At 37.4% G+C, this 13,016-nt stretch overlaps 1 protein-coding gene across 1 annotated transcript in view; it reads left to right on the plus strand.

Annotated features, from left to right (window-relative positions):
- The window catches only part of pdzrn4 (PDZ domain containing ring finger 4), a 48,890-nt gene that overhangs the window by 20,933 nt on the left and 14,941 nt on the right, over positions 1–13,016 (plus strand). Inside the window, exons 2-3 of the mRNA XM_033989889.2 lie at positions 11,340–11,605; positions 12,513–12,615. Of these exons, the coding sequence (XP_033845780.1) occupies positions 11,340–11,605; positions 12,513–12,615 (369 nt within the window). The remainder of the gene's footprint in view (positions 1–11,339; positions 11,606–12,512; positions 12,616–13,016) is intronic.

Below are 13,016 nucleotides of genomic sequence, written 5' to 3' on the forward strand. Positions count from 1 at the left end.
CTACTACATCTACTATAGTGTATGAAATGATACTTTTCAGTTTTCATTCACCATACTTTTACTCCTAGGTAGGTAAGGTAAGTTTATTTGTATAGCAGAATTCGTACACAAAGTAATTCAAAGTGCTTTACAGAATAAGAAAGACATTAAAATCACAATACAAACAAATCAAAACATAAATAATCATCATAAAATTAACATTAAAAGAGAAGAGTGCTACTTGTACTATTCTCAATGTGTTTCAAGTGACCAAAAGTGACAAAAACTTCATGTTAACAGCGTTAACTTATCTGAACATTTGTTTTATATTTACATTATATTCAATTGTTGGACCACTATACTTGAGTAATGTTAAAATAATAATAATATATGACTTATATAGCACTTTTTGGACACTCAAAGACACTTTGCAAACAATAAGAAGACAGTAAAAACAACGGTGGAAATCATAGGGGGAATGCCAGATTGAACAGGTGAGTTTTTAGTGCTGTAGTGAGTTCCTGATGGGTTGCTGGAGTGAGCTCCAGAGGGTGGTGGCAGTGAACGCTTATGTTGAAATATCAGTACCTATACTCTTGGGGATCTTTAGTGCTACTCTGCCTACCTTTGTTAACAACTTCTTTTGTCAAAAGGATGGTAGGCGGAAAAAATACTGGTGAATTAGTTGGAAGGAGCAAGTAATGGTTATGACTTAAACACATTTTAGCTCAAGAAAGAAAGTTATTGGACTGCAATGGATTTAAAAACTCCATACTTTATCTTTCTGAAAATAACACTGAATAAGAGAATGACGTGCCTAAACAGTGCAACTACAGACGTAATATTAATCCTAAGGTTTGTGTGTGATCAGTGGATCAAAACATGTTTTTGTTCTCAAATGTAAAAGGTACGTCAGTCGTGTTTTCCTGTATAACCAGAAAAACAAATCTGTATGTTAAAAAAACAAAAGAAAGCAATGTTTTTCTGTATGGGAATGGCAGAGTCATAATTATCATATGATCAAAAGAACGTGCTAAAAGTTAGATGCCGATGCTGTAGAGGTTGGATATATGTGTACTCATGACGCCTAATTGAAAGGAAGCCAGCGTTGCGTTTGGACAAAGAACTTCCAGGAAACAAGATGGTTAATGCATCCGCTGACTGATAATAACCTTTGATTTCTCTTCACTCTCATGATCCCAAGGCATGCTGGGATTGACAGGCACAAGTCTCCAAGCTTTGAAGTACGTTATAAGGGTGTGTGCAGCATTCACTGTTGTTTGGTTAATACATAATATATTCAAGCAACCACTGAAATGAAAAGACTTGGTGTAGAATGACAGACAACAGACAGCAGTGCCCAGACAATACAGAAGAATAACGGCTTTATACTATTTCTGATACAGTCATAGATTAGATTGACACCGACAACCATTTTAAAAAGATGTGTTTACAAAAACAGATATAGTCATAGTGAAAAAGTTTTAGATATCAATGCAAAATGTCACTTCATAAAAAAATATTCCGTCTTTGTTTCCTTCACTTGTCAACCTGAGATGACAGATAACTCGTAATTATAATTCAATGTCAAGTCCCTGTGGGAAGGCCTGTCTCTTTACACATGTGACAAGACACTCTCGAAGGCCACATGGCAAAATATTGAATTTAAATGGACTAGACCTGTTTACACAATGGCAAGCTGTGACTGGTTGTTTAAATGTGTTTCAAGTGTCACCACCAGTCTGTTGTTTGACTTCACAAATGTATTAAAAGAATCTTTAATTTTGTTCTCATGATGATTACATCTCTTTCAAAATGAACTTTAATGTTAATATCATAAGCATTTTTTGAAGGCTAACCTGTTCTAACTCTCTAAAGCGAACCAACATAATCACATTTTAAGTCCACCAGGATACAGTACAATGAACATAACCTACCACATCAAGGGAAAATGGGGACTTAAGGAAAGAGGAGAAAAAAAATCTGGTGAATTTGAGGCTGAAATGACTGTTCTCATCTTCAAAACTGTTGTGTTCTTACATTTCTGTTCTGAAGCTGGATTTGAGAATTAAATCTAATCTACACGGCGCAGATACAGAGGCAAGGATTGACACATGCAAGCCTAGCATCCATCTCAATAGGAAATACTTAATCCATGTTTTAGTGTAGTCGTTTATTCTCACTGGTGCACAGCGAATTGCTTTTTTTTTTTTTTTTTTTTTGCCAATTTGTTCTTGGCACAAAATTGTGAAGGACATACATCAAGGTCATACATCACTGGAGACTGTACATGACAGTCACTGGCATGGTAAGTACCAAGACCAGACTGCTCGTTTTCAGAGAGCAACAAGCGACCTTTGAAAAAAGACCAAAACAAGCAAACTCAGCCCTATGAAAACAATCTCAAAATAGAAGCAACTACCGGTATATGTTTTGTGTCATTGCTGAATGAGCACTGCTGACATGGACATGTCAGCAGCATATTTTACATTAAGCATCCATAAAGCCCCAGTATGTTACTTTTTAGCCACATCGCTAGTTTTTTTGCACTGAAAAACTTAATCCTTACACTCAGCTGACAAACCTGACTCTTATTTGATCTGTCGAGTTCCTCCTCCTGCTTGTTACTATGGAAATGTTATTCCTTGGACTATAATATTCCACAGTATGGCACAAAACATGTATCTCCATGGAAAATGTTCTGATGTCCATGTAATCCTGTTGGTGATGCACCACCTCCAGAAAGTGGAGCCTTTAACTGGTTATATTTCAGATTTTTTTAGGTTTTTAATCTGAAAAAGGTTTTTTGACATAAATGTGGTTAAAAGCAAGTCCAAAAATTGCAGCCTGTGACTTTTGGAATTTGCAAGTGACTTTAAAAATAGAAGTTGCGATAAGGAAGTGGACTTGGCAACTCTGCAAATGATATTTATTTCAGAGCCATGTAATATATGTCCACAATCCTCTAGCATGCCAATATCTATCCACCACACACACTGATGCCCCTCATGCGAGCACCATCCGATTTGCATTTTGGTTAACACTCTAATTGCCTCTCATTAAATACCTTGTCACTTTGATTAATTGGTGCGATACCGAAATGTAAAACAGCAGCGCATTACGGTGCACAGTCAACAGTGTCTGTTTGGAAAAGAGCCAAAAGGCCACAAAAATGCATAACAAAACTGAATGTAAATGTGTGTTTTTAGTCAAGTCAGGAGCTTTGGAAACGAAAAGTGATGAAAATACTGTATCTAGTTTTCTATGTTACTGACCCAGCTTGAAGAAGTGATTGAGTGTCTAATCTATAGACACTCTTGAAAGAAAACATCCATCCAACTTTGAAAGAGAACATCCATCTGTTTAAGTATTAGATAAAAAGTCCAAAAATAGCTTATATAGCAGTTTTGCTTCCCTCATCTCCCTTAAAAAGTCTTTATTTATATGCTGAGTAAACTATTGCTAAATTAGCTTCTGTCTCCATAAGTCACAAAATTGTACATTATTGCACAGGCCTATATAGTGCTTGCCGGTGATGATTTAAGGCATATATGTGGTTGGTTTGCTTCCCGACCACAAATCTAATGATCGTCAGCATTTTTTTTTCCCTCCAAAAATATTCAGCTCTATGACCCAACATGTCCAATAGTAACATGTGGGATCTAACGCTCTTGTTGTAGAAGTTCAGTTGACCAGGCAGATATCCTATCGGCATAATGTAGTCTTTTCACACTGCACCATCCACTCCTACTAATGTACCTCGGACCAAATAGAAGTTGAACCCGGAAAATCCCAGTGTAATTGAAAGCATCCGTGTGGAGCGAATGATATAATGACAGAAAATGGGATCAAATGGTATGAATTATCACCTCTTTCATCACCTGCATCTCATCCTAACACTCCTGGTCTGAATAGTGGACAGTGCCAAATCGCATGTATTTTTCCCTATTAGCTGCCTATAATGCACCACGAGTACAGAGCCTCAGCTGCTGAATGTGAGTGGGTGGATGGAGTGGGCAAGTCTTACTCAGCTAAAAATAGGTTAAAATGATCCAACCATCACGCTGGTAATTTACAGCATAGAAGTCCATTTAGGTGGCCTTCAGATGGATGTAATTGTAACTAATAGTGGGATGTATTTCATTCGAGTGATCAGTATCCAACACAAAAACAGCAGGTGTAGGTGTTTAAAGATAATCCTACTTTCAAAGCCTTTCCAAGACTGCAAATAGTAGCTACATACTTCTATTCTAATTGTACATTCATATATACACAAATCTTATTACTCATTTTACAAGCATATACTATCTGGATTTTTTTCATATTTACAAGAAATGTTCTCAAACTATCAATAGTAGCGTAATGTTTTGTACTTGTGTATTTAGTCAGTGTTTCCCCATATATTTCTTCTATAATATCACAACTTGAATTAGTAAAACTAAGCCAATTGGATAGCAACTATGGTAAAGTTTTCCATTCCCTTAGGAGAAGGATTTTGGTTTCACATAGCAAGAAGATGTTGGACATTATCCCTTCACCCTCTTGTGTTCGAGTATGTATTTGGTGGTGAAGAGAGAGGTTTATATTTCTGAGTTTGTCCCTGGGTGGATGTGGCTATTGTGGAATCTCAACACCAACATTTGTGACTGAATAAGTGTTTTGCCAGCAAAAATATGACAAATACAACCATACAACAAAAGTCCATTGCTTCTATATTATTCATTTCATTCCTATAGCATTTATTTATATGCAGAAATATCATTGCAGTATATCCCATCTCAGTTTTGGGTCAGGTCAAAAGGATCTATAGTTGACTGAACATGGCCCACTGGTAGCACCTCCTCAAATGTATGCATCCATCTCTCCTTGCACAGCCTGATATTGCATGTTCCACTCTCATTATTGAAATGAGACAGGAATGGCATCCTCCAAGCGGGAACAGAGAAATGCAATCAGATTTGCTGAGATTATTTTAAGGCGCCACCTGAGCTGCTTCACTCACTAGATTTTTTATTTTTTTATTTTTTATGAATGGCATATAAACAATTCCACCTTAAATTGCATTGCCAACATCAGGATATGAAGCATAGGGAAGACAGGCAGCAGTGCATCTCATTTTGATTGAAAGGAAGGAGGTGGCTTATTGTTCAGTCCGCCATTGTCAGAGCAGTAGGCAAACACTTTACACAAACCGGTTTATTGTATTGCTATTTGAAGTAGGCAGGGGGCTGATGTAATATGTGTCTTTCCCTCCATTTGTGCAAAATAACACCATATCTGTCAGATTTAGCAGTGAGGTTGAGTGCTTTCTGTCATGCTTTTATCTCTTTATATACAGCTAACACACACATATTATCTCCTGGTGGCTTTTCTTATCGCTCTTTGGATCGAATGGAAACAACATTTGGCCATCTTGTCTGCAACACTTGATAAATCGTATTAAAATAATGCCACAAAACCGGTTTTAAATTTATTGATAAGGATTTGTATTTCCCACACGTCCAAAGGAGAACAATAGTGGAGAATGACAAATTTACATAATCTTGCAAAGGGTTAATTTAAGTTACAAACTTATTTTGTATCGATCTATAAAGCTTAGATCAGCACATTTCTTATAGCCATGGGTTGTTTGCGTATTTCAGTTTTCCTCTTTGAATGCAGTGTTTGATGGCTGCATTGCCTGAAGTTGTTTTGGTGCAGTAAATATGAACAACATATTGCTTCTAGCCTAAACATTTATGCTAATGTAAACCATTAACCAGTCTTGCTTTTTACATGGAAATACAGTTCACTGTTACTACAAAACAAATGTAACTAACATTGATTTAGCCATGTTTGGTTTGATTTTATTAGAATTCACCAACATGCCTTCCAAAAATGGTTTTGGATGATTTGATCAATCTGGATTTCTCCAAACCTTTGGGCATGTTTTCAGTATTACAGAAAATATATATGTGTTTTTCTTAATTTTTGATACTTATTCTGATACTATTGTTTTGAAAATATAGATATTTTTTGACAACTGTATCCTATTATGTGCATTTATGACTCTAGGGCCAATATCCAGGGTATGCTCCCACTTAATGTTGATAGGAATAGGGCCAGCCACCCTCAATCACTAATACATTAAAGCCACAGTATGTAACTTTTAAGCCAAAAAAATAGAATAGATAGCTTTTCTATTTCTGTGTAATCATGCAGTTGACGTGCCACCTCCTGAAAGTTACATACTGTACCTTTAAGGATAAACAGATAATACCATACAGAGGTACGTTAGTTTAAGCTTGTTATACTATAATAATTCCCGCTGGTTTTCTCAAATAAAGGTTGAAAACATCCTCCCAGAAGAAGAAAACAAAGACACCAGTTAATAGCTGCTTTTTACTGTATGACATTTCCTCTGCAGTTGTGGATCAATGCTGCAGTCCCACTGTATACACCTCACTTTGAACTCCGACCTTTGAGGCGTATAGTACCAGGACAGACAGGAAGACATGCTTTTCAAGGCCCCTGGGAACTGTTTTATTGGCATCGCTAACCTTTAACTTGAGCTGTATATGAATGTTACACTGCATTGTTGGTTCATTATAGCTCTCTCCAGGGACCACAGTCATTTCTATAGGATATTTATAGTGGTCTTAGAGGGCGCGGGTGGAAGATGTGGATGACGTAATCACTCGATATTGTCTGGATGTCAGCTCGGCCACACTTGAGTAATGAGGGAGAACTTGTAATCAAAATGGAATTACTTCTTAATAGTGGTGGGGTAATACATAGAAGAATTTTACCACTGATTTAGTCCACACACTCCAAACCAGAGGTGGAAAGTAACTCATTACAAGTTCTTCACTTTTATGTGAAGCACTTTGGTCTGAAGTTGTTGCTTGTCTATGTGCTTTATAGATAAACTTGAACTGAATTGAATCAACTTGTATTTGAGTAATTAAGCATAATTCTAACCATGCAAATGTATTTGTAATTAGCAAAAATCACAATTAATTACTACAGCACAAGTCCCATTACCCTGATGCAGAGCTGTCTCAGGGTTGTATCTGTTCGTAACCATACCACCTGCTCTGATGAGCTGGAAACAACTTAATTCAAATTTCAACTGTTTAATTAATCATATTTTGTACAAATAAGCCATTTTTACATTTTCAGGACTTGTTGACCACTTCTCAAAACCCATTTTGAGGACTTTTGACCATTCAAAAGATATGTTTTATTTTTAATTATAAATTGCAACTACAACGGTGATCACTCAAAACCTATGGATAAAACAGTGTTTATATGCCAACATACTTTTAGTTGTTTTTTCTTGGTCCTTGTGTAATTCTCCATTTACGAACTCAATCGAGATCTTAACTTGAGATCCATGGAAATGTACTGGTATTTTTCCCAGTGGTTGAAGTCGACAAAATGAAACTATTTATTTTCATCCAAATAGTGGTCATTACTCTTCCTAAGCACCAATGTCTCCCTTCCTATTTCATCTGTTTACTTCTCTTTATCATCTCATTTGTGGCTTAATTAAGTGCGAGGATTTGAGAATGCAGTGTATATGATGTACCAAATGTGTGAAAGACAGGAAGGCGCCACATAAAATCTGCTCGTTCTGATCCATTATCCACAGTCTTTGTCACAGCTGGTGGACATTAATCAGCTCCCAGTTAGCTCATCAGCAGGCCCATACTGAACAGTGGAACAGCAGGTAAAGTCAGGGGCAGGTGTGTCACTCCAATGCCAGACAAATACCTCCATCTGGGGTTCATTACAACTTAAACATGTTGTGGAACTTCCTTTGCACTTTGTTAGACATGCCCTCGTGGTTAAATTAGTGTGTTAAACCAAGTGCTGAGTCCAGATCTTAACCCCACTGAGAATCTTTGGGATGTGCTGGAGAAGGCTTTATGCAGAGGACAGACTCCATCATCAATGCAAGATCTTGGTGAAAAATGAATGCCACGCTGGATGGAAATAAACCTGGTTACTGTTACATTGCAGAAGCTTATAGAAACAATGCCACAGCAAATGTATGCCATATTCAAAGCTAAAGGCAGTCCAACCAAATATTAGAGTGTGTGTGTGTTGGTTTTTTTTTTAGTGGCGACTTTTTTTGGCCAGGCTGTGCACATATGAGAGCTATTTTGGTAGTTAGTTTGTAAGTAAAGATTGACCAATTGAAAGGTCAAATATGGGGTATTGCAGCACAATTACGCCAATTAGTCCAAATCACAGATTGGTGTCCAAGCCATCAGTGTATTAGAATATTGGGAGTAATGGGAGCACAATGCACTTTTTACTTTTTTAGACATGTCCTCCTGGTTAGATTAGTGTGTTCAACCAAATAATGAGATTATAAAATGTATTTTATTGTGTATAAAACAATCAGATATTTAAAGCTGAATGAACAGTGATTCCTCTGCAAATTCCACAAAATACAGAATCTGCTTTGACGTTTTGGAAGTAACTGGAACACCATTGCACGCTTTGTTTGTGAATAATGTGATAGCGCTAATTATCCAGGAGGAAGTGTGCTAAATATTCCCCAGGTCAAGTGTTATGCCTATGCAGTGATGCACAAAAGCAGAGACCAGTCTAGGAGCAATGAGAAGAACACAGTGAAGCACATTCAGAAGCATTTAGGTTTTGTGTATGAGGTATTTGAACGATACAGTGAATGTGAAATAATGGCCATTGTGATGGCTAGAAGTAAAGTATTTGATCTTGGCAAAAGACATCTTGTAGATTGATTCAAGACGGCCCTTAATTATTCTTCTTCTACTTTGCATTGCAACACTGAAATCTCCCCATTGCTAGACAAATAAAGGTCCTCTTATCTTATATCCAAATCCATACCTAGACTGCTGTTGTCAACAAGCAAAAACAATTGGCCAATTACACTGGTTCTGAATTAGGATAAAAGTTGCGAATGAATTGTATTTACAAGTATGTTTTAATGAACCACATTTTTGTTGACGCTGAATACCACCAGTATAATGAATAGAAACACTGGCTGATTAATTGTTAGTAATAAAGTTTACAATCTATCTCGTAATATGTGAGAATGTTCACCAAAGCAAAACCCTGACTCCATATAAAATGAAGAGTGTGTGTAGCACAACAGATGTAGTTTGAGGTAATTGGAGGAAATAGTTCATGTTTAAATCAATTTCAAACTGTTGCACCCACCTCCAAACACAATCCGTCACTGAAATTAGAAACTCTCTGAAATCTATAGATAAATGCTTTTTTTTTGGATGATCCACAGAAATGTCCTGCTTCCACAATTTAAGTCTTTGACAAACACTCCTGACACTTTAAGACTCCCCAGAATCAATAAAAACAATCAATGAGGAGATGTGACAGAGTGAAAATTAGCCTGAGAGCCGCGCTAGGCACTGGAGCAGAGTAATTGGTTTGAGTGGAATGTCAGTGTGGAGCCCAGGCACAAGTCTCGTCTCTCTGGCTTTAAATTGGCAGCTGTCATGTGACTTCAGGAACACCTCATTTCCACTGGTCCCTTTGGGTAAAATCTGGTCTGAACTCACAAATCCAAGATGCGCCACTCTGAAAAACTCACATTCCCCGAGGAGAGAGCCAGCATCTGCTCCTTGTCTAACTATGACAGTCGAGTAATGATTCTTTGTTCAACAACACTAATGGTTTTGTGAGGAGTACAATGTAAACATGGCTCTAGGTAGGGCTGATCAATGCAAATGATGAGTAATTACACCAAATACAAATGTGTCGATATGTTTTGTTGCCATTGTTTAGGACCAGATTTAAAGATGCTCTATGTCACTTTTCTGATGAAGGGTTTGCCATCTGCTTGTCTCTGTGGAGATAACATTGCTTTTTGTAGTGTTCAATTTTCTAATTTTCATGTATTCAATTACAGGTGTTTTTATTGCTCAGAAATACCTTGAAAAAGCTGAATTCTAGCTATGAGCAGGCTTGTCTCTCCACACGTCTGACTTGTAACTTGACCTGGCATCATCTGCGTGTCGGCATGCGGATAAATAAGTTTAATGCCATACTGTGGAACATTTCAGACAAAGAAATGACATCTCTGTGGCCATAAGTAGACTCAAGTGGGAGACCCTCCATCTCAAAAGTTACATAAGGCAACTTTATTAGCCATTTTATTGCAGTAGTATGGCTTGTTTGTAGGCCTTTTGTGGCAAATGTATTTAAAATAATTTATGTTCAGGATACACAGCTTTACCACCACCAATAAAGAACAAGTGGTAGGCTGCCATCAACATACTGAATCTATATAGTTGTTACTGTGGACAATGAAAATATATGGACAGCTTTAGAAATTCTGCTTTAAAAATGTAGTAAAAGTGAGTTTCTAATGTGCACTTTCTATGAAGAGTAGCATCACAAATGCCCTTTTTAATAATCCCGTGCAGTTGCTTTATTTGGATCCTGTGCAGCAGAGACAGGTGTGACAGTGAAACAGGTTGTTAGCAAAAGAGCACTCGTGTCTGTCAGATAGTGCTGCTCTAAATGAGGCTCTTACACACTGGGAGATATAATGTGCAAGGTCTTTCTTCAGCTTCTCTTTTCTATTTGTAGAGACAGTGATATTTCTAACAATACAACTTCAAGGATTTCCAGAGTGGAGACTGGTTTATCTGAGTTTGCTTCCCGTAAGAGAGAAACAGTGAAGTAAAAGAAATATAAATGGATTTGTTTTACAAGAATATGATCATAGATACAATATATAGGCCTGTCAAGGTAAATACTATATCGACTTATCGTTCAATACATGACACAGATGGAACAATCATTTTTGGGGGTCAATATTTATTGGGAAGACTTTTTCTTGGTACTAGAACTTTTTTTCATGTTTCCTATTATACCATTAGATTTGACCTATGGAGAGTTGAATAAATTCCTTCTATGACTCATTATAGAAGCAAATCATTCTGCTATTTATTTATTGCCATTAGATTTTTTTTAACCATTTCATATACTTAGAATAGTTTTTTTGGGATAATTCTACTTTAAGGTTGTTGTGTCAGTGGCCTAAATTAGTTTAAGTATTTTTTGTTTATAGTCTATATTTTCTTCAGCAATATATAGTACTTTAAAATGTGTTACTGTGACAGGCCTAACAATAACAATCCAGGCAACTATGACATGCAAATGGTGGATCGTCCAAGAGAAAATTTATATTGTGCACCTTTAAGGATATTCTTTCTTGGTTTGGCGTATAGGTGTTATGCTGCGTTTCTATGTCCAACAACCTCTATCTAGGTTGGTAGGCACTGATAACACCTTCCTTGTATTGCCGTGACTACATTAGTCCAAATACGATACTCTTAACAATCGTGTATCTCCTCTTGCAGGTGAACGGCCGTGACTTTTCCAAGGTTGACCATGAGGGGGCGGTGGTGGAGGCCCTCAGGAGAGACCCTATTGTTGTACAGGTTTTGCGCCACACCCCTTCTCGCTCCTCTGTCCCCCTGTCCCGCTCGAGCTCCCCTCCGGACGTGTGCGTGGTGGACCGCTGCACACAGACGGACATCACCTTCGAACACATCATGGCTCTGGCCAAGCTGAGGCCAGCCACCCCACCTGTCCCCGACATCTGTCCATTCCTGCTGTCTGACAGGTGAGGGCAAATAAGGACTTTCAAAGTGCATGGCAATTTGCACTCATTATACTGCACATGTCTTTGAATCAAGGTTATGTTCTGCATTGCATATATTGTCACAGTTTTGCTAATACCTGGTTAGCATACATGTGCCAAAGCCCTAAACCTAACCAAATACCTGTTCCTAAAACTACCCCTAATCCTAACCCTAATATATACTTGATGAATGACATGGCTCTATAGCATTTGCTCACATAGCAATCAATGCAAAATGGCTGGTGTGACATAATTGGGTTGTGAAAAAAGCACTTCTGTATAGGTCGTGTTCACATTTGATTTTGATGATGTCATAATCTCAGATGCAGTTCAGCTGATAAGATAAACCTTCATTCAAATTTACTCATATAAAGGCAAAAACATTGTAATGCTGCATGATGAAAATGTGTGAAAGTTAAGCTGTGATAGTTGTTCTCCAAATCTGACTTTTTGTAATAACAAACTTAAAATGTTTTCTAAAATTCAAATTTATATCTGAACTAGAGGCTTCCTGTAGGCTAGCGCACTAGTCTTTTAGATTCCCATTGTGTTGTAGTATGTCCTCAGACATCATTATGCAGTGCCAAAGCGGTATGCAGTAATTGCCTGTGCGTTCTACATCTATTTTCTTTAATGGGACTTTTTGCGGGCCGATTAAAAGCCAATGGTCTGATGGAGCAGGCATTCTGGCACTAGCTCCATTGTACAGCTATTTATAGGTCTTTGTTAGCCAGGACATGCAATCAATTAGTCTTACAAAGCTACCAGTTTAGCATGGATGATTTATGAGGTAAAGCAGATGTATCAGAGTACATATATGTCAATTTAAAAGTTTTGTTACAAAGTGGCATTAAAATACATTCTAATTATATCTCTTTTTTATTTTTAGCTGCCATTCAATCCACACAATGGAGCATGAGTTCTATGAATGTCCCGAATACATCTCCAGTACGCCAGCGGATGGAGACCGAACTGAAGAATACATATATGAGGTTTGCAAAAGTGATTGTTATTTTATGTAGCTTTACTTAAACTTTTGTCATTTTGGTTTAAAGTCATCATGTCTAATTAAATGGTTGCTCCAGCACTGTTATATTCTTACACTTTAGCTCTAGTTGCTACATTACTGCAATGATAGTGTGCCAACCGAAGCCTGACAGAAGAAGACCAGAGAGGTATAGTACTGGTTCACTGTGGCAGAGAAACATGTTTGGTGCAACTTGAATGTGTCTCCCTATGAGTTAGCCTTGTGAATATCCAAACCAGTGATCAACGTTTGAGTTCTCATACCTATAATGGATGAAACGATTGTGTGTTAGAGCTGGAGCATACAACATAATTCTCGTAAAGCAGAACATTTTAGTTTACCCTCAGCAACAATACCGTAAATGAT

The sequence above is a fragment of the Periophthalmus magnuspinnatus genome, chromosome 23 (genome assembly GCF_009829125.3).
Source record: "Periophthalmus magnuspinnatus isolate fPerMag1 chromosome 23, fPerMag1.2.pri, whole genome shotgun sequence".
NCBI classification, from domain to species: Eukaryota; Metazoa; Chordata; class Actinopteri; order Gobiiformes; family Gobiidae; genus Periophthalmus; species Periophthalmus magnuspinnatus.